We start from the raw sequence: 24,190 nt of genomic DNA on the forward strand, positions 1-24,190 counted from the left end.
CAGCCACAGTTGATTAGCTGTGTAGCGACTACATAATTCCCTGACTTTTAAATACTTTTAAATATTTTATTTCATTATTTGGTGTTTTTTCTAGCAGTGCATAATATTATGTGTTGTGTTTTTTCTTGGTGTGGTATGTATTTATTTTTACTTGTATATTTTATTTTAATTTCTATAATTTAATTCGATCCCCGAAATTTGGAAAATTATTAGTTATATCCCCGATTATCGCATATTTTTATTAAATCCAAGTATAACGGTCCTTAAATATTACTTCAATTGCAATTTTAATTACTGTGAAAGAGTTTTCAAAAACTCTTTTGCCACCATGTTCCTCATGTAGAATACATTTTTTTCGAAACAATTGTGAAATTCACAGCGGTTGTTTCTGCTCATCGTCAGACTAACGATTTGGCGCGTATACGTTCGGGCCGTAATCTGCGATTTGTGGCTCTAGACAATATTAGATATATTTTATATTTTGTGGCTCTCGAAGCGTTCACACAACCAATCCAAATTCGTCCCAATACAAACATGGCGCGAAATTTTGCAAACAACTTCACATCGTTTTTTTTTCGGCTCAGATCTAGGAGGTGGTGCCTCGTGCATGTTCGGCCCGAAATCGTGAATGCCCTTGGAAACGTTGCAGATACAAGCGCTTTCTAGCTGCCGAAACATGGTCCTGCAACCAATCAAAACGCGTCCCGAGAAGAATAAATTATCGTGCATACGTAATTGGCGGTTATTCATGATAGAATTCTGAAAGTTGAAGTCAATCGGCCTTTGAATTAACGTGATATAAATATAAATGTGAATGCGAATGTAAGTGTAATGTAAATGTGTAAAGATACATGCAACCTCGCAAGGGATGGAATGAAATTTTGTTACCAGGACAATCTTCCTCAATTTAAACAAATTATTATCAAAATTAGATTGCATCAGGACTCTATCTGCAAATCTCTTAGGTTGCGTATACACTACTGAGCTTCGCGCGCTGCTACAAATCTGTTTAAAGTTCCATTCGTCTGTGATTTGATCGAACGAGAATTTATAACGACGTTCTTCAGTATGAATAAGCATTATCGACGATTTGGTAAATGTCTATTTCGAAATTGTACATTTATTAGGATTCTCTCAGAAACGAGTAAGTATATGTTGCTTTAAATGACCGCAAGTTTTGTTACACATTTCACATAAATAAGATTTGTTTTGTCAATCATATAAATGTTATATTGCATGTTTCATATTTGATGCCTGATCTGTTCAAAGTTCTATCAATTTGGCTGTGAGTATTATTTGATCGAAGTCTTTGTCTTGGAGCGACACGATCGATGCCTGATAGGAGATCTGGTGATTCTATGCCATTCAAAATTTTGTTCATACTGGAGAACGCCCTTATAAATGTGAAGTATGAATAAAACATTTACACTTATGGGGACGTTGTGTAGAATGAATAAGCAAGTGACCAATTCGATGCCTGATAGGGTATCTTGTGATTCTATGCCATTCAAAATCTTATTCATGCTGGAGAATGCCCTTATAAATGTGAAGTATACAATTTATGAGGACTTTCTCCAGTGTGAATAAGCAATAGCGACGATTTGGTAAATGTTTATTTCGACATTGTACATTTATTAGGATACTCTCTGAAACAAGTAAGCACATAAATAATATTATCTTATTTATTTATTTATATTATTTATATATATATATATATATATATATATTATTTATCTTATTTATATTATCTTATTTATTTGTTTGTTATATTGCATGTTTCACATTTGATGCCTGATCTGTTTGAAAGTTCTATCAAATCGCCTGATATTAGTATTCGATAGAATTATTTGATTAGTCTTCATCTTGGAGTGGCAAATTGGATGCCTGATAGGAGATCTGGTGATTCTGTATCATTCAAAATCTTATTCATGGCGGAGAAAGACCTTATAAATATGAAGTATACAATTTATGAGATCTTTCTCCGTCATGAATGAGCAATATCGACGATTTGGAAAATGTTTATTTTGAAATTGTACATTTATTAGGATACTCTCTGAAACAAGTAAGCACATTGTCCATCATTTGAATGTTATATGCATGTTTTACATTTGATGTCTGATCTGTTCAAAGTTCTATCAATTTGGCTGTGATTATTATTTAATCGAAGTCTTTGTCTTGGAGTGACACATTCGATGCCTGATAGGAAATCTGGTGATACTATGCCATTCAAAATCTTATTCATGCTGGAGAATGCCCTTATTAATGTGGAGTATACAATTTATGGGGACGTTCTCCAGTGTGAATAAGCAATAGCGACTATATGGTAAATGTTTATTTCGAAATCGTACATTTATTAGGATACTCTCTGAAACGAGTAAGTATATGTTGCTTTAAATAACTGCAAGCCCAGTTACACATTTCACATGAATAAGATTATATTATTATTTGATAGAAGGCTTTGTCGTGATGCCTGATAAGAGATCTGGTGAATCTGTGCCATTCAAATTCTTATTCATGCTGGAGAATAACCTTATAAATGTGAAGTATACAATTTAGAAGGCTATTCTCCAGCGTGAATAAGCAATAGCAACAGATTGGTAAATGTTTTTTTCAAAATTGTACATTTATTAGGATACTCTCTGAAACGAGTAAGTATATGTTGCTTTAAATAACTGCAAGCCCAGTTACACATTTCACATGAATAAGATTATATTATTATTTGATAGAAGGCTTTGTCGTGATGCCTGATAAGAGATCTGGTGAATCTGTGCCATTTAAAATCTTATTCATGCTGGAGAATAACCTTATGAATGTGAAGTATACAATTCAGAAGGCTATTCTCCAGCGTGAATAAGCAATAGCAACGAATTGGTAAATGTTTTTTTCAAAACTGTACATTTATTAGGATACCCTCTGAAACAAGTGAGTATATGTTGCTTAAAATTACAGCAAACATTGTTAAACCTTTCACATAAATAAGATTTGCTGTGATTATTATTTGATCGAAGTCTTTGTCTTGGAGTGACACATTCGATGCCTGATAGGAGATCTGGTGACTCTATGCCGTTCAAAATTTTGTTCATACTGTAGAACGCTCCTATAGATGTGAAGTATGAATGAAATATTTACACCTATAAGGTCGATCTGTAGAATGAATAAGCAAGTGATCTTTTACTAACAACGATTTTGTACATGTCTATTTGGAAATTGAACATTTATTAGGATAACCTGTGAAACGAGTAAGTATGTGTTGTGAGAGCCCTGTTGCACATTTCACATACACGAATAACTTTTATTATCTGTAAACCATGTAAATGTTTTATTGCATGTTTCACATTCGATGCCTGATAGGAGATTTGGTGATTCTATCCCATTCAAAATTTTGTTCATACTGGAGAACGCCCTTATAAGTGTGAAGTATGAATAAAACATTTACACTTATGAGGACGTTCTGTAGAATGAATAAGCAAGTGACAAATTCGATACCTGATAAAAGATCTTGTGATTCTATGCTATTCAAAATCTTATTCATGCTGGAGAATGCCCTTATTAATGTGGAGTATACAATTTATGAGGGCTTTCTCCGGTGTGAATAAGCTATAGCAACGATTTGGTAAATGTTTATTTGGAAATTGTACATTTATTAGGATACTCTCTGAAACAAGTAAGTATATGTTGCTTTAAATTACCGAAGGCATTGCTACACATTTCACATGAATAAGATTTATTTTTTCAATCATATAAATGTTATATTGCATGTTTCACATTTGATGCCTGATCTGTTTGAAAGTTCTTTCATTTCACCTGATATTATTATTCGATTAGGGTTTGCCTTGGAGTGACAAATTCAATGCCTGATAGGAGATCTGGTGATCCTGTATCATTCAAAATCTTATTCATGGTGGAGAAAGACCTTATAAATGTGAAGTATACAATTTGTGAGATCTTTCACCACCATGAATGAGCAATATGGACGATTTGGAAAATGTTTATTTCGAAAATGTACATTTATTAGGATACTCTCTGAAACAAGTAAGCACATTGTCAATCATATAAATATTATATTGCATGTTTTACATTTGATGTTTGATCTGTTTAAAAGTTCTATCAATTTGACTGATATTATTGTTTGATAGAAGTCTTTGTCCTGACGCGTGATAGGAGATCTGGTGATTCTATGCCATTCAAAATCTTATTCATGCTGGAGAATGCCCTTATTAATGTGGAGTATACAATTTATGGGGACGTTCTCCAGTGTGAATAAGCAATAGCGACGATTTGGTAAATGTTTATTTCGAAATTGTACATTTATTAGGATACCCTCTGAAACGAGTAAGTATATGTTGCTTCAAATAACTGCAAGCCCAGTTACACATTTCACATGAATAAGATTATATTATTATTTGATAGAAAGCTTTGTCCTGATGCCTGATAGGAGATCTGGTGAATATGTGCCATTCAAATTCTTATTCATGCTGGAGAATAACCTTATAAATGTGAAATATACAATTTAGAAGGCTATTCTCAAGCGTGAATAAGCAATAGCAACGAATTGGTAAATGTTTTTTTCAAAATTGTACATTTATTAGGATACCCTCTGAAACAAGTGAGTATATGTTGCTTTAAATTACAGCAAACATTGTTAAACCTTTCACATTAATAAGATTTGTTTTGCCAATCATATAAATGTTATATTGCATGTTTCACATTCGGCTGTGATTATTATTTGATCGAAGTCTTTGTTTGGAGTGACACATTCGATGCCTGATAGGAGATCTGGTGACTCTATGTCGTTCAAAATTTTGTTCATACTGGAGAACGCCCTTATAAATGTGAAGTATGAATAAAACATTTACACTTTTGAGGACATTCTGTAGAATGAATAAGCAAGTGACAAATTCGATACCTGATAAAAGATCTTGTGATTCTAGGTCATTCAAAATCTTATTCATGCTGGAGAATGTCCTTATTAATGTGGAGTATACAATTTATGAGGACTTGCTCCGGTGCGAATAAGCTATAGCAACGATTTGGTAAATGTTTATTTGGAAATTGTACATTTATTAGGATACCCTCTGCAACGAATACGTATATGTTGCTTTAAATTGCAGCAAGCATTGTTACACATTTTACATGAATAAGATTATATTATTATTTGATGAAAGTCTTTGTCCTGATGCCTGATACAAGATCTGGTGATTCTATGCCATTCAAAATTCTGTTCATACTGGAGAACGCCCCTATAAATGTGAAGTATGAATAAAACATTTACACTTATGAGGACGTTCTGTAGAATGAATAAGCAAGTGACCAATTCGATGCCTGATAGGGGATCGTATGATTCTATGTCATTCAAAATCTTATGCATACTGGTAAATGCCCTTATAAATGTAAATTATACAATTTATGGAGACATTTACCAGTTTACCAGCAATATCAACGATTTGGTAAATGTTTATTACGTAATTGTACATTTATTAGGATACTCTTCACATGAATAAGATTTGTTTTGTCAATCATATAAATGTTATATTGCATATTTCATATTTGATGCCTGATCTGTTTAAAAGTTCTATCAATTTGCCTGATATTATTATTTGATAAAAATCTTTGTCTTCTAGTGACAAATTCAAAGCCTGATAGGAGATCTGGTGATTCTATGCCATTCAAAATTTTGTTTATACTGGAGAACGCCCTTATAAATGTGAAGTATGAATAAAACATTTACACTTATGAGAACGTTCTGTAGAATGAATAAGCAAGTGACCAATTCGATGCCTGATAGGGGATCTGGTGATCCTGTATCATTCAAAATCTTATTCATGCTGGAGAATGCCCTTATTAATGTGGAGTATACAATTTATGGGGACGTTCTCCAGTGTGAATAAGCAATAGCGACGATTTGGTAAATGTTTATTTTGAAATTGTACATTTATTAGGATACTCTCTGAAACAAGTAAGTGCATTGGCAATCATTTAAATGTTATATTGCATGTTTCAAATTTGATGCCTGATCTGTTCAAAAGTTCTATCAATTCGACTGATATTATTATTTTTTAATAGAAGTCTTTATCTTGGAGTGACAAATTCGATGCCTGATAGGAGATCTTAATCTTATTCATGGTGGAGAAAGACCTTATAAATGTGAAGTATACAATTTATCAGATCTTTCCTCACCATGAATGAGCATTATAGACGATTTGGAAAATGTTTCGAAATATTTCGAAATTGCACATTTAAAAGGATACCCTCTGAAATGAATAAGTATATGTTGCCTCAAATTACTGCAAGCTCTGTTACACATTTCACATAAATGAGATTTTTGCCTACATGATTAACAATATGTGAATCATATAAATGTTTTATTGCATGTTTCACATCTGTACAAATATATTTATTACCATACAATTGTCGAAATTTAATAGAAAATATCTTCTAAGAATCTGAAAAATTTTACAGGATCATCATCATCAGCATTTTTGTAGATTTTTTGCATCTTGAATGTGAATAATTGGATATTAGTATTAAATGAAGATGAATATTTTTAGAAAACATATTAGATGTATTTTATTATTCTGGCACGATTTAATCCATATAGAAATAAATTGCCTTAATGGCAAATAGATTTTGGTAGTTAATATATCATACATTTGATTTAAAATTATAATGTCTATAAGTTATATCTAATTTTGATCTAGATTTATCACCTTATAATAGCTTAATAATAAATATCATCAAGTAGAAAAATTTACCTGAATTGTTTTGCTGAATGTATAAAAATCATCATCAAGTCTTTCAACGTTTTTCATTATGCTGGTAAATGGAAAATAAATGAACATATTTTTTTCTGTGGATGCAATTCCAGTCGTTTAGAGCAAATTCAAGGTGTTTTTTTTTTTACTATTTGTAGATTAAGATTTTTAAGTACATTTAATCTCTTCACTGTTAATTTTATATAGTTGAGTGCAATTAAAGTTTAATATACCTGCAAATATAGATTCGTTGTAATATAATAAATAAAAATATAATATAACAAATTCATGCTTGTTATTAGTTAAATATTAATATTTTTTTACTTTTAAACAATCCTTATGTCAATAAATTTTGATAACGGTCTCAAAACAATATTAAAATAATATCTATAGAAAATCTAAAAAATAATATTAACATACAAATCTGCTTATGATACTAATTATCATGTTTTTAATTACTTCAACTGTAAATAGTTTCAAATTTTCAAATCATAACCTACCTTTAGTGGAACTTCAAAGAATTGTCAACTGAAAAGATTTTGAAGAAGGTAAATTGCTATAATATTTGGCAGAAAGTCTAAAATCGAAATTGATGAAACTTCAACAATTTACAGAGCAAGTGAGTTAAGTACAAATACTTAAATTTCAATTCTAAATAAATATAACCAAACTTTTTGTTTGGGTTTCATTTCATGTTCAATGGTTACAAGGAAATATAAAAATAATATCTGTAAAGGTTCAGAAACTGATAAAAGCATAAGATGTAAGTAGTACTTTTCTTGTATTTCAAATTACCTTTAATTATGATTCAGATTCAAAACTTCAAATCATAACCACCTTTTTGAGAAAATTCATAGAATTGCCAAATGGAATGTTGACTTCTTTTATACTAAAGAACAATTTATCAAACTTGATACACAGTATTTATTTAAATAATTTACATTGAATAAAAAAGGTGAAACTAACAATTTTTGATAGATTCATATTAAACTATTCAGTGATGTATTCATAATGAATGTGCTGTTTTCTAAGCCCTGCCTTTTGGTATTCGATCTTTATTTCCAAGTCTTCTAACTGCTTCACGCAAAAAGCGAGGTTGCAGTGGCCCCGTTTCGCCCATTTCCTCCATTACATCAAGGGCTTCTTCCACAACTTTCCCAGCAAAAGCTTTTGCTATCCCTGACATGGCAATAACAACATTTTGTGATACTGAGCATCCTGTAATAGTTTGCATTAACCTTTTAACAGTTGCATTAGGAAATGTTGATGTCCGGTACATTTCATATCTATTGAGTTGTTCTTCAGTAAAGTTAGAAACTAAATCTTGCATCTTTTCATATTCCTCTTCAAGTTTCCGCTTGCTCTTTAGCTCCATGCGTTTTTCTTCCTCGGCCTCAATTTCTCTTTGTTCCGCTGTCATGTTTTCATCTGACAACTGCGGTAAGATGATATCTGGGCTTTTCATTTTAATTTCTGTATGTTCCTCAGCGAATGTAACATTTTTTTTGGGTATATTGTATACTGTTTCCTCATTGCTATCATCTCTTAGTAAATTTTCTTCGATTGCTAAAGCCGGCTCTATGGTATCTGAATCTTCATCGATGTAATCAGAATTGGCTGTTGAAGTGTTCAAGTCAAATTCAAAGCTGCTGTCGTAGTTAGCTTTATCATCTTCGTTTTGCATTGATGAACTTGTAGGAGCTCGAAATGGCATGATTGACTGCAAAATATAAACCAAAAAACATTTAATTTCCCACATTTTTGTTTTGACTTAATATAATTTATATGATTGAAAACAACAAAGACAATTGTTAGATTGTCTAGGCAAAAGAAAGACTAAAGCTTCCAAGCTAAAGTTCTAAAACTCACTTATATACTTCAAATAAATATTTTTAACTTTGCAATTCAGTTTATATATTTCCTATAAATATTATACAATATCCTTCATTTTAAATTTGATTAAGTTTTGTTTATTTACATTCTGTAAACATACGTATATGAGTTACAGTATTTATAATAATCTATTTGAAAATATTTAATAATCGTCGAATATTTCATTAGGTATGACAAGTTCTATTAATTTGCCTTAATGCACGATGCCATACACCACTAGTTATGTTTATAAATTGGGGTTTATTAAATATCATTATTATAGAATTAACAAAGCCAAAATCAAGTATTTTGTAATAAGAGACTAATGAAAAATCATATTCTTTTACAGTAGATGCAGAACATTGTAACTGCGATTTCCAACCCTTTCTTCTTCAAAGTAATTCCATTACTTTGATGATAGCAAAATTTCTTCCGAAAGAAACTTTACCTTGGTAGAAGGTTATTTTTTTATTATTGCTAAAAGATTTGACAGAAAGTTCACAATCCAAATTGATGGATTTTTACCAATTTATAGACAAAGTAAGTAAAGTACAAATACCAAAGTTATAATTCTGATAAATATACCCAAACTTTTTGTTATTCATGCATGTTCAATATCTACAAATTTTGATTATGATAACAAAAAAATATGTAAATAATATCTATAAAAATTCACTAAGTAATAATAACATATTAAGATGTAAGTAGCGCTATTTATTATATTTCTAATATTATAATTCAGATTCAAAACTTCAAATCATAACCAACCTTTTGTGGAACTTCAAAGAATTGTCAACCGAAACGATTTCTAGCTGTTTTAAACTAAATAAAGACTTTGCAGAATTGTTATATTATACTTGGTGGAAGGTATATTATTGCTATAAGATTTCCACAAATCTTTTATAAAAAATCCACAATCCAAACTGATGAAATGTCGAAAGTTTATAAACCACGTGAGTACCAGTACCAATCCCTAAATCTTAATTCTAAATGAATATAACCAAACTTTTTGTTAGGATTTCATATCATGTTCAAAGCATTTTGATTATGGTTACATTAAAATATAAAAATCATATCTATAAAGTTCAGTGCTATTTCTTATATTTCTAATTACCTTTATTGTGATCCAGATTCAAAATTTCAAATCATAACCAACATTTTGTGAAATTTCAAATAAGTGTCAACTGACAGGATTGTTTGCAGATTTAAATTATACAAAGTCATTGTAGAAGGTATATTACATAGATAAATAAACATATTATATTATTATTGCAAGACTTGACGGAAAGTCCACAAAGCAAATTGATAAAATTTCAACAATTAGACCAAGGGCGAATGTTATGCAAAATAGTTTTCATGTATGCCCAAGAAGTAAAAAAAATATCATTTATAAAATTTATTTGAGGCAGATTTTATTCCTAATATTAACAAAATTATGTATTGCCATACAATTAGATTAATTGTTTAATTTTTTTACAATTATAGGATCAGCAAAAGTTTTGGTATTATAATAATTAATATACTTCACATTTGATCGATGATAATGTGAAGGATTTCAAACAATCTCTACTAATCAACATCAAAGCATTTTCATAGATTTTCTGCATCTTATATTCTATGAATAATTGGATATTTTTTTGCACTAGATGAGGATGTATGTTTTTAGGAAGCAAATCAAAGGTATTTTGTTATTCTGATCATTTTATCTATTTAGAATCAAATTATGTTAATGGCAAATGGATTGTTACATTTAAAGGTAATATATCAAAATGTAACAAATTAAATATAAAATCATATTTTTTAGTTTGGTTTTGCAGAATCTCTACAAATCATTATTAAGAACATCTTATACATGATGAAAATGCTAAATAAATACACATTTGCTATCACTGAATGAATAATTATTTTTTAGAGAGAGAGCAATTTAAAAGTATAAGATTATATAAGATATAATTAAGACTATTTAGTAATCACTTCAAAAACAAATAGTGTTAATGGTAATAAGATTGGTATATCTAAAATTAGTAAACAATATATTAGTTGTTTACTAAAGAAAACAGTAACAAATGTTTTTGTAATAAAAAATTCCAATGTCCTTATAATTTTATCCTTATTATTACAAGATTTGACAGAAAGTCCACAAAGCATATTGATAAAATTAGACCAAGGGTGAGTGTTATGCAAAATAGTTTTTATGTATGCCCAGATATAAAAAAGATATTACTTATAAAATGTATTTGAGGCATATTTTATTCACAGTATTAACAAAAATATTTATTTTTGTTAAAAAAATATTTTTCAATTATAAGATCAGCTAAAGTTTTGGCTTTATAATAATATATTTCACATTTGATCGATGATAATGTTGAGGATTTGAAGTAATCTCTACTAATCAATATCCAAGCATTTTCATAGATTTTCTGCATCTTATATTCTATGAATAATTGGATATTTGTTTGCACTAGGTGAGGATGGATGTTTTTAGGAAGCAATTCAAAGGTATTTTATTCTGATATCATTTTATCTGTCTAGAAACAAATTATTTATTAACATATATGTTAATGGCAAATGGATTGATACATTTGCGATATAATATATCTAAATGTAACAAATTAAATGTAAATTTATATTTTTTAGTTCAGTTTTGCAGAATCTCTACAAATCATTATTAAGACCATTTCATATATCTTTAGCATCTTATACATGATGAAAATGCTAAATAAATACACATTTGCTATCACTGAATACTTATCTTATAGAGAGAGCAATTTAAAAGTCTATTTAATAATCGCTTCAAAAACAAATAGTGTTAATGGTAAGAAGATTGATATATCTAAAGTTAACGTATCATATATTAGTTGTATACTAAAGAAAACAGTAACAAATTGTTTCGTAATAGAGAATTTCAATGTTGTTAAAATTTTTATCCTTATTATTACAAGACTTGACAGAAAGTCCACAAAGCAAATTGATAAAATTTCAAATGCACAAGAAGTAAAAAAAAATCATTTATAAAATTTATTTATTTTATTTACAATATTAAGAAAAATATGTATTATTATACCATTAGGTTAAATGTTTAAATGTTTTCTCAATTCTAGGATCAGCAAAAGTTTTGGCATTATAATAATTAATATACTCTACATTTGATTGATGATAATGTGCGAAATGAATCAACATCAAAGCATTTTCATAGATTTTTTGCATCTTATATTCTATGAATAATTTGATATTTATTTGCACTAGATGAGGATGTATATTTTTAGGAAGCAATTCAAAGGTACTTTATTATTCTGATATCATTTTATCTATTTAGAAACAAATTATGTTAATGGGAAATGGATTTATACATTTAAAGGTAATATATTATATCTAAATGTAAACTTGTACTTTTTAGTTCGATTTTGTAGAATCTCTGCAAATCATTATTGAGACCATTTAATTTATTTTTATCATTTCATGCATGATGAAAATGCTAAATAAATTCACATTTGTTATTACTGAATGAATAATTATATTTTAGAGAGCTATTCGAAGGTATAAGATTATATTAGATTTAATTAAGACTATTTAATCAAATCAAACATCTAAAGATTATCATATCATATAAGTATATCATATATTAGTTGTACACTAAATAAAATAGTAACAAATTGTTTTGTAATAAAGAATTCAAATCTCCCTATAAAGTTTCTTGAACTTTATATTTGATTCAGAATAAAAGAATAATCAAAACAAATTAATATACATTTAACTTGTTTTATGTAAAAATTAAAAGAAATGACACCTATGAAAAAAATGAATGCTAAGTTTTTAAAAAGTTTTAAAAACTTTTTAACATGTTTCAAACTTTTCAGAAATTATCTACATGTTACAAATTGTTAAAACTGTTAAATCTCTTTCTCAAAAAAACGTTACTTTAACTATTTTTAAAACTATTCTAAAAAATCAATTGCAAACAAAATTTTCTAACGAGGCCACTTTATTGTGAATCTGTACCAAATTTTAAATAAATAATATTGAATGAAATATGAAGTAATATTTCGTAATTTGATAATTAATTAAATTATTATAATTATTTATTTAAATTGTTTCATCTGTATTATTTATTGGCACTAGATGAAATAGTTTTTTTTACAAAGCAAATTCAAGGTATTTTTACAACTAAGATCATTTAATTTGTGAACTGTATGAGTTAGAGATGGGCTTATCATATCCGAAGCCGGATCGGTTAGGATTTGACTCCGCTTCAGAGAGGAGTTATATCCACTTAACAATTAATTATTTAAATTGCTTCATCTGTATTATTTATTGGCACTAGATGAAATAGTTTTTTACAAAGCAAATTCAAGGTATTTTTACAACTAAGATCATTTAATGTGTGAACTGTATAAATTAGAGATGTGCTTATCATATCCGAAGCCGGATCAGTTAGGATTTGACTCCGCTTCACAGAGGAGTTATATCCACTTAACAATTAATTATTTAAATTGTTTCATCTGTATTATTTATTGGCATTAGATAAAATTTTTTTTACAAAGCAAATTCAATGCATTTTTACAACTAAGATCATTTAATGTGTGAACTGTATGAATTAGAGATGGCTTATCATATCCGAAGCCGGATCGGTTAGGATTTGACTCCGCTTCAGAGAGAGGTATATCCACTTAACAATTAATTATTTAAAAGATGTAAAAAAGATATCACCTATAAAATGTATTTAAGGCATAATTTATTTACAATATCAACAAAAATATGCATTTTTATTAAAAAATTATTTTTCAATTACAGGATCAGCTAAAGTTTTGGCATTATAATAATATATTTCACATTTGATCAATGATATAATATTGAGGATTTGAAGTAATCTCTACTAATCAACATCAAAGCATTTTCATAGATTTTCTGCATCTTATATTCTATGAATAATTGGATATTTATTTGCACTAGATGAGGATGATGTATGTTTTTAGGAAGAAATTCAAAGGTATTTTATTCTGATATCATTTTATCTGTCTAGAAACAAATTATTTATGAACATATATGTTAATGGCAAATGGATTGATGCATATGCGATATAATATATCTAAATGTAACAAATTAAATGTAAATTTATATTTTTTAGTTCAGTTTTGCAGAATCTCTACAAATCATTATTAAGACCATTTCATATATCTTTAGCATCTTATACATGATGAAAATGCTAAATAAATACACATTTGCTATCACTGAATACTTATCTTATAGAGAGAGCAATTTAAAAGTCTATTTAATAATCGCTTCAAAAACAAATAGTGTTAATGGTAAGAAGATTGATATATCTAAAGTTAACGTATCATATATTAGTTGTATACTAAAGAAAACAGTAACAAATTGTTTCGTAATAGAGAATTTCAATGTTGTTAAAATTTTTATCCTTATTATTACAAGACTTGACAGAAAGTCCACAAAGCAAATTGATAAAATTTCAAATGCACAAGAAGTAAAAAAAAATCATTTATAAAATTTATTTATTTTATTTACAATATTAAGAAAAATATGTATTATTATACCATTAGGTTAAATGTTTAAATGTTTTCTCAATTCTAGGATCAGCAAAAGTTTTGGCATTATAATAATTAATATACTCTACATTTGATTGATGATAATGTGCGAAATGAATCAACATCAAAGCATTTTCATAGATTTTTTGCATCTTATATTCTATGAATAATTTGATATTTATTTGCACTAGATGAGGATGTATATTTTTAGGAAGCAATTCAAAGGTACTTTATTATTCTGATATCATTTTATCTATTTAGAAACAAATTATGTTAATGGGAAATGGATTTATACATTTAAAGGTAATATATTATATCTAAATGTAAACTTGTACTTTTTAGTTCGATTTTGTAGAATCTCTGCAAATCATTATTGAGACCATTTAATTTATTTTTATCATTTCATGCATGATGAAAATGCTAAATAAATTCACATTTGTTATTACTGAATGAATAATTATATTTTAGAGAGCTATTCGAAGGTATAAGATTATATTAGATTTAATTAAGACTATTTAATCAAATCAAACATCTAAAGATTATCATATCATATAAGTATATCATATATTAGTTGTACACTAAATAAAATAGTAACAAATTGTTTTGTAATAAAGAATTCAAATCTCCCTATAAAGTTTCTTGAACTTTATATTTGATTCAGAATAAAAGAATAATCAAAACAAATTAATATACATTTAACTTGTTTTATGTAAAAATTAAAAGAAATGACACCTATGAAAAAAATGAATGCTAAGTTTTTAAAAAGTTTTAAAAACTTTTTAACATGTTTCAAACTTTTCAGAAATTATCTACATGTTACAAATTGTTAAAACTGTTAAATCTCTTTCTCAAAAAAACGTTACTTTAACTATTTTTAAAACTATTCTAAAAAATCAATTGCAAACAAAATTTTCTAACGAGGCCACTTTATTGTGAATCTGTACCAAATTTTAAATAAATAATATTGAATGAAATATGAAGTAATATTTCGTAATTTGATAATTAATTAAATTATTATAATTATTTATTTAAATTGTTTCATCTGTATTATTTATTGGCACTAGATGAAATAGTTTTTTTTACAAAGCAAATTCAAGGTATTTTTACAACTAAGATCATTTAATTTGTGAACTGTATGAGTTAGAGATGGGCTTATCATATCCGAAGCCGGATCGGTTAGGATTTGACTCCGCTTCAGAGAGGAGTTATATCCACTTAACAATTAATTATTTAAATTGCTTCATCTGTATTATTTATTGGCACTAGATGAAATAGTTTTTTACAAAGCAAATTCAAGGTATTTTTACAACTAAGATCATTTAATGTGTGAACTGTATAAATTAGAGATGTGCTTATCATATCCGAAGCCGGATCAGTTAGGATTTGACTCCGCTTCACAGAGGAGTTATATCCACTTAACAATTAATTATTTAAATTGTTTCATCTGTATTATTTATTGGCATTAGATAAAAATTTTTTTTACAAAGCAAATTCAATGCATTTTTACAACTAAGATCATTTAATGTGTGAACTGTATGAATTAGAGATGGCTTATCATATCCGAAGCCGGATCGGTTAGGATTTGACTCCGCTTCAGAGAGAGGTATATCCACTTAACAATTAATTATTTAAAAGATGTAAAAAAGATATCACCTATAAAATGTATTTGAGGCATAATTTATTTACAATATCAACAAAAATATGCATTTTTATTAAAAAATTATTTTTCAATTACAGGATCAGCTAAAGTTTTGGCATTATAATAATATATTTCACATTTGATCAATGATATAATATTGAGGATTTGAAGTAATCTCTACTAATCAACATCAAAGCATTTTCATAGATTTTCTGCATCTTATATTCTATGAATAATTGGATATTTATTTGCACTAGATGAGGATGATGTATGTTTTTAGGAAGAAATTCAAAGGTATTTTATTCTGATATCATTTTATCTGTCTAGAAACAAATTATTTATGAACATATATGTTAATGGCAAATGGATTGATGCATATGCGATATAATATATCTAAATGTAACAAATTAAATGTAAATTTATATTTTTTAGTTCAGTTTTGCAGAATCTCTACAAATCATTATTAGACCATTTCATATATCTTTAGCATCTTATACATGATGAAAATGCTAAATAATACACATTTGCTATCACTGAATACTTATCTAATAGAGAGAGCAATTTAAAAGTCTATTTAATAATCGCTTCAAAAACAAATAGTGTTGATGGTAATAAGATTGATATATCTAAAGTTAACATATCATATATTAGTTGTATACTAAAGAAAACAGTAACAAATTGTTTCGTAATAGAGAATTTCAATGTTGTTATAATTTTTATCCTTATTATTACAAGACTTGACAGAAAGTCCACAAAGCAAATTGATAAAATTTCAAATGCCTAAGAAGTAAAAAAAAATCATTTATAAAATTTATTTGAGGCATATTTTATTCACAATATTAACAAAAATATGTATTATTATACCATTAGGTTAAATGTTTAAATGTTTTTTCAATTCTAGGATCAGCAAAAGTTTTGGCATTATAATAATTAATATACTCTACATTTGATTGATGATAATGTGCGAAATGAATCAACATCAAAGCATTTTCATAGATTTTTGATATTATATTCTATGAATAATTGATATTTATTTGCACTAGATGAGGATGTATATTTAGGGAGGAAGCAATTTCAAAGGTTACCTTTATTATTCTGATTATCATTTTATTCTATTTAGAAAAAATTATGTTAATGTTATGGGAAAAGGACTTGCTACATTTAAAGGTAATATATTATATCTAAATGTAAATTCGTACTTTTTAGTTCGATTTTGTACAACTCTGCAATCATTATTGAGACCATTTAATTTATTTTTATCATTTCATGCATGATGAAAATGCTAAATAAATTCACATTTGTTATTACTGAATGAATAATTATATTTTAGAGAGCTATTCGAAGGTATAAGATTATATTAGATTTAATTAAGACTATTTAATCACATCAAACATCTAAAGTTTATCATATCATATAAGTATATCATATATTAGTTGTACACTAAATAAAATAGTAACAAATTGTTTTGTAATAAAGAATTCAAATCTCCCTATAATTTTTATCAAGTTTCTTGAACTTTATATTTGATTCAGAATAAAAGAATAATCAAAACAAATAATACATTTAACTTGTTTTATGTAAAAATTAAAAGAAATGACACCTATGAAAAAAATGAATGCTAAGTTTTAAAAAGTTTTAAAAACTTTTTAACATGTTTCAAACTTTTCAGAAATTATCTACATGTTACAAATTGTAAAACTGTTAAATCTCTTTCTCAAAAAAACGTTACTTTAACTATTTTTAAAACTATTCTAAAAAATCAATTGCAAACAAAATTTTCTAACGAGGCCACTTTATTGTGAATCTGTACCAAATTTTAAATAAATAATATTGAATGAAATATGAAGTAATATTTCGTAATTTGATAATTAATTAAATTATTATAATTATTTATTTAAATTGTTTCATCTGTATTATTTATTGGCACTAGATGAAATAGTTTTTTTACAAAGCAAATTCAAGGTATTTTTACAACTAAGATCATTTAATTTGTGAACTGTATGAGTTAGAGATGGGCTTATCATATCCGAAGCCGGATCGGTTAGGATTTGACTCCGCTTCAGAGAGGAGTTATATCCACTTAACAATTAATTATTTAAGTTGCTTCATCTGTATTATTTATTGGCACTAGATGAAATAGTTTTTTACAAAGCAAATTCAAGGTATTTTTACAACTAATATCATTTAATGTGTGAACTGTATAAATTAGAGATGTGCTTATCATATCCGAAGCCGGATCAGTTAGGATTTGACTCCGCTTCACAGAGGAGTTATATCTACTTAACAATTAATTATTTAAATTGTTTCATCTGTATTATTTATTGGCATTAGATGAATTTTTTTTTTTTTACAAAGCAAATTCAATGCATTTTTACAACTAAGATCATTTAATGTGTGAACTGTATAAATTAGAGATGGCTTATCATATCCGAAGCCGGACAATTAATTATTTAAAAGATGTAGAAAAGATATCACTTATAAAATGTAATTGAGGCATATTTTATTCACAATATTAACAAAAATATGTATTTTAATTAAAAAATTATTATTCAATTATAGGATCAGCTACAGTTCAAGGTATTTTTCCACTTCAGAGAGGAGTTATATCCACTTAATAATTAATTATTTAAATTGCTTCATCTGTATTATTTATTGGCACTAGATGAAATAGTTTTTTTTTACAAAGCAAATTCAAGGCATTTTTACAACTAAGATCATTTAATGTGTGAACTATATGAATTAGAGATGGCTTATCATATCCGAAGCCGGATCGGTTAGGATTTGACTCCGCTTCAGAGAGAAGTATTTCCACTTAACAACTCCGATAACTTTGAAACATAATGCTTGACACAAATGTGTTCTCTAGTGTGTTGTAACATATCTAAGGATATTTATTAGAACTTTGGAAGTCTAATGGAATAGTTTACAGATAGTTCAAACATTTTTGTTCATTTTATTATAAGGATTTGACTCCGCTTCAGAGAGAAGTATTTCCACTTAACAACTCCGATAACTTTGAAACATAATGCTTGACACAAATGTGTGTTTAACATATCTAAGGATATTATTAGAACTTTGGAAGTCTAATGGAATAGTTTACAGATAGTTCATCTTTGCGTATATATTTTTCACAAAATAATCATACCTCACGTTCTTTTATTATTTCCTTTTTGAGAATTAATTATACATCAGGTAGTTTGATTAGCATACTATTATTTTTACACAATTATAAAATCATAATTGTGGTAAAAGTTATAATATAATACTAAATATTTATTGGCACTAGATGAAATAGTTTTTTTTTACAAAGCAAATTCAAGGCATTTTTACAACTAAGATCATTTAATGTGTGAACTATATGAATTAGAGATGGCTTATCATATCCGAAGCCGGATCGGTTAGGATTTGACTCCGCTTCAGAGAGAAGTATTTCCACTTAACAACTCCGATAACTTTGAAACATAATGCTTGACACAAATGTGTTCTCTAGTGTGTTGTAACATATCTAAGGATATTTATTAGAACTTTGGAAGTCTAATGGAATAGTTTACAGATAGTTCAAACATTTTTGTTCATTTTATTATAATAATTACTCTTTTATGCATTTCAATATGCATACAAATATCAAATTGACAAAAAACTTGTGAATCAAAATCAATTTTGTAATTATTTTTGAAGAGAGTTCTTAAGAGAGAAAATAAAGCAGTGAATCTTATATATGAAATAAGATCAAATCTTTGCGTATAATATTTTTCACAAAATAATCATACCTCACGTTCTTTTATTATTTCCTTTTTGAGAATTAATTATACATCAGGTAGTTTGATTAGCATACTATTATTTTTACACAATTATAAAATCATAATTGTGTAAAAGTTATAATATAATACTAAATATTTTTTAGCTGGCTGTATACCATTGAGACAAGGATTATCGTATACAGAATATAGATTATTATTTTGAGACATTATATACCTGAAAAGTCCTAAAACTGGGTGTGAGACGAAAAAAGAATACTTATTTCGACCCAAATCTTTGTATTAGTAAAAAATCTCAAGCAAATATCTGCACATGTTAACAGATTTAGTATCAGTTTGGGGAAGTCGAATATGACAAATTCTGTGAGACAACTCCACTGGGATTCACTCTGAGGGAGGAGTTGTATCGGAGTGATAACTTCGGGTGAGTTGCCAATCTCTAGTATGAATAGTGTTATTGTTAGAAAGTTTGGTAGAATGGCATTATTATATAAATATATATATATATATATATATATATATATAAATATATATATATATATATATATATATATATATATGTATTATATCTAATTTAATTTTTGATTTATTACATTTCGTGTATTTGCTTTCAGCAGAGATGTTTCTAAAGAGCATTATACTGTAATATTTTTGTACTTATCAATTTGTTCAAATAATAGAAAAAAGAAGGTTATTGAATAATTGATATAATTAATATTCTTGTATCGAAGCTTCAGATGGAGGAAAACATGTCTACCCATGTAAGTGTCATTACAATAGATTATACATATATATATATATAATATATATATATATATATATATATTTATGATTTGTCAATTTTTGAACGAAAAGCATCATTTGCTTTAAAAAATTATTAACTTTGAAGGGGATGTTTTTTTTTACCCGAAAATCCGATTTGCTAAGTTTGTTTTCTTGATGTTTCAAGTCATTCTGAATAGTGTGAAAATAATTTAATAAACAATTTAATTAATTTAACTAATTTTCAACAAAGTATGGTTGTGTATGTGTGTCGATTTTTCGATCTTTTTTTTGACGTTACCTAAAACAGAACTGGACCTATTTCAAAAAATTAAAAGCTAAGCTATTTCTTTATATTTAGCGAAAAAGTAAAATAGAAGATTTTTAGTTGACAATTCTTAATCGTTTTTGATAATTAAAAAATTGCTCTGATTAGTTTCTGGTAACGATCGGCCAGGTCGTTTCTTCAGAAAAAAATATCGACTATTTTTATGAAACTTTTTATTTATGATAGAAATCGTGGTCTTAAAGAGCACACGAAAATATTAGGGCTTTCGACTGGTGGGTTAATTTTGAAGTTCATTTCAAAATTTCAATTGTGCCTAGTTTATGATTCACAGTAATGTTGTGCAAGGCTATTTTCTTTTGAAAGTGTATTGCTAACTATATTTGGAAGAGAAGACCTCTGTCACTGCTATCGAACTTATGACTCGAAGTACATAGCCCTAACCACTAGGTCACCAACAACTGCTAAAAGCACTTGTAGCTGCAAAGCATTAACAGCAAAAATATGAAATAAAAAACTTATTGTCACTAAATATGGTCGTTCACAAGAACATTTTATTTAGCAAATATACAGTATATATTACATATATCTCCTTTAAAATTTCAACAGATATGTTCTAATTGATATTTTCGGTTGTATATTATTTTAGTGTCCCCATTGTATCTGGTTACTATTTGTCAATATAACAACACATCTTCAAGACGTAGTGATATAATGTAATTTTTACAATAAATATTTATGTATTGACAACATAGTAAATCCTGAGAGGACAGACATCGTATAATCAATTCTAGAATTTTTAATATATGATCTAACGCTTAAAGACAACAATGATATTTCTTAGTTACTATATATTTTAATTTTTTTTAAGGCAACAAAAGATAACGAAAAGGTACATATAATATAGTGATGATTTATTAAATTAAATTATTTGTGACTTCTACATTGATATTAAATACATTTATGTTTATTGACTTGTTGATAATTTACACTTCACAGAATTTCTGTTAAGGAAATTAATATATCTATAATGGACTAATTTTTTTACTTCTAATTTTCTTTTATTGTCCGCGACCACAGCATTGCAATCTCATACGGCATCGGCTTCTATTAATTTATTTTAATATACAAGCAGGACTAGTTCATTCTAATATGCAGTCTTATAACCGAATAACCTCATTTTGTCTATGATATTGATATTGCCGTAAACAATAAAAAATATGTTACATTTAACTATTTATTTCAAAATATTTTTATTAAAATAATATGCAGGTAGAATTTGTTATCGTGTTTCACCTTTTTCTGTGACTGATATGCTATCGTAATCTTTGTTTTGATAATTTATAATAACGTATCATAAAAATTTGTAGCAAGCTCAAAGCTTGATCTTTGATATAAAATTAATACAATATTGAAACCTCGCTTAGAGCAAAAATTGATTCCATTTTAAAATAATTAAAACATATATTTGCGAGCAATAATTTATCAATACACGTAACACCAACATTTATTATAACATGTGCGCCGTTTCTTCGCACATATTATAATTCATTGCACAGCACATTCCTTACAATGTCTCTGGGTCATTATTGCTTCCTAAAATATGTATTACATAAACTACATGATTAATTGACAATAATATACATTTATAATAGAAGTTTCTATAACAAAACAATATAATTCAACAATTTCAAATAAAACAACTATTGCTTATAACAAAAACACAATTATAGCAATTGTTCACAGTCGCTCGTGTGCTTTATAGACAAGTCGCAAGTATTTACATTGAGATTAAGTATTATGTAATTGGATACATTTAACAATTTGGCTTTATAATTAGCGCTTGGCTTATGTTGAATCAAATTACAAATCTTGGCCAAGACGGTCGAACTCGGCCAGCATAAAATCTACGTCACCTTCAGTGACGGCCGCTGAAGAAATGATGCTTCTGAAGAAGTTAGGGCGGCGGTCGTCTGGCTGGTAACCTACCATAAGCGTGCCGGACTGCATCATCCGGGCTTTAAGAATTGGGCAAATCTAGAAGGAGAATTACTGGTTTATTGATTTATTTAATCATTCATTTTTATTATTATCTGTCTTTGCAAACACTAAAAAGATTTGATATATGTTATTTATTTTCATGGTTCAGAATTAAGTTAGGTTCGATCTTCAGGCTTTCTGGATGTTTTCCAATATTTGCGTAGTGTTAATAATATTAGTCAATTATTTACATATCAGAGGTACACTGAGCCTTTTTTGGTTTGAGCTAAAAACGTGCCTTTTGCTACGCTAGTATTTTCCGCAGGAGAGACACTGTTGTTTTAAACCAGCAAGGCGGTCAGTAGCTTTAATGAATGGATTAGGCGCAACGACAATTTTCAGATTTTTCAATCATTATATAAAATTGTTTTCAAATAAAATTGTATTAGAAAATTAAAAAAAAAAACACATCTAAAGACTCCATTTTTGCAGTAACAAATTGGAATTCTTAATTATTTAGCTCATTGTCAGAGTGATAATTCTTGAAGGATAGGTCAACATACTTCAGTCAGACATTGAACTGACATCCGTACACAGGTCGTCATGCGGATGTCGTCTATAAGCGACATTCCTGCACACAGGCAGTCATATAGATGTCGCCTGTAGGTGTCGCTCGTAATGAAATGGTCATTTAAATACTGTTATATACTGTTTGCGAGTGTTTTCATTAAACTTGCAAGTGATTGATTTTGTGTGTCATCTCTATGGTTTCAAATTTTCTACCGTTTTTATTTTATATAATTCATTCATTATAAAAATATATATCATGCATTTTTTGTTTCCTATTCAGTTTTTTTGTGTATTAGCTATTATATATCGTGTTCTTGGCAGATGACCCGAGGATGGAACATAACTAATTCCGAAACGCAAAATGAATTATATATCATCAAATTACATTCTGTTTTTTTTATTATTGTATACTGCACATATACATTATGTTATGTCATTATGTCGATATTTGAAAAACAAATTTGGATTAGTAGTGCTTAGTTCTTATTAAATTACATTAAAGAAAACTACATTTGTGCTATTGCCGAGACCAGACAAATTAAACTTTTACTCGAATAGAAAAAGAGAGGGCCATTATCTACTAAAAGTCTATTTTTTAACTATATTTTCAAGTAAATATAAATAAATGTGACGAAATATGAGTGCATTATATCAAGCATATGGACACATATCTGCAGCATCTGACGAATAACTTTTTCATAGATATCAAAATAAAATTTTACTATAATTTAGCTGCACTAAAGTAGTTTCTGTATGAAAATTTCGAAGATTATTTACCTTTCCTAATTCAGCTTCACGTTTTGCATCATGTATGATTCCTCTCAAACGACGAGGAATATACCAGAAGCTCACGTTGACGCATTCTGGTTCCATTATCAAATAATATTTATCGGGCATCGTACGCAAGCGTTTTACCATGTATTCAGTCAATTCCATTAAACGATCCATGTGCTTTTCGAAACCTTCGGAACCCTAAAGGAAAAATATTTTGAATAATATAATATAATGATAATCAACAACTTTATGGT

The 24,190-nt window shown here is 27.7% G+C and overlaps 2 protein-coding genes across 2 annotated transcripts in view; both read right to left on the minus strand.

Moving 5' to 3' along the window:
* Positions 1-7,775: 7,775 nt before the first annotated feature.
* LOC113378111 (transcription initiation factor TFIID subunit 11-like) lies at positions 7,776-9,568 on the minus strand. The gene is made up of 2 exons (XM_026618634.1): positions 9,393-9,568; positions 7,776-8,472 (listed from the first exon to the last, which is right to left on the minus strand). The coding sequence occupies exon 2, from the start codon at positions 8,464-8,466 to the stop codon at positions 7,780-7,782; it is 687 nt and encodes a 228-aa protein (XP_026474419.1). The 5' UTR covers positions 8,467-8,472; positions 9,393-9,568; the 3' UTR covers positions 7,776-7,779.
* A 12,803-nt stretch (positions 9,569-22,371) lies between these two features.
* The window catches only part of LOC113377210 (glutamate decarboxylase), a 59,247-nt gene continuing 57,428 nt past the window's right edge, over positions 22,372-24,190 (minus strand). The window contains exons 12-13 of the mRNA XM_026617440.1: positions 23,940-24,134; positions 22,372-22,649 (exon numbers count right to left, since the gene is read on the minus strand). Of these exons, the coding sequence (XP_026473225.1) occupies positions 22,476-22,649; positions 23,940-24,134 (369 nt within the window). The 3' untranslated portion in view covers positions 22,372-22,475. The remainder of the gene's footprint in view (positions 22,650-23,939; positions 24,135-24,190) is intronic.

This window comes from Ctenocephalides felis, unplaced genomic scaffold (assembly GCF_003426905.1).
Source record: "Ctenocephalides felis isolate EL2017-DRISC unplaced genomic scaffold, ASM342690v1 CF-g0.4_SCAFFOLD_01886, whole genome shotgun sequence".
Lineage (NCBI taxonomy): Eukaryota > Metazoa > Arthropoda > Insecta > Siphonaptera > Pulicidae > Ctenocephalides > Ctenocephalides felis.

Excerpts from the sequence above, each read along its gene's own strand:
- LOC113378111 (XM_026618634.1), bottom strand. The coding sequence starts at position 8,466 with ATGCCATTTCGAGCTCCTACAAGTTCATCAATGCAAAACGAAGATGAT.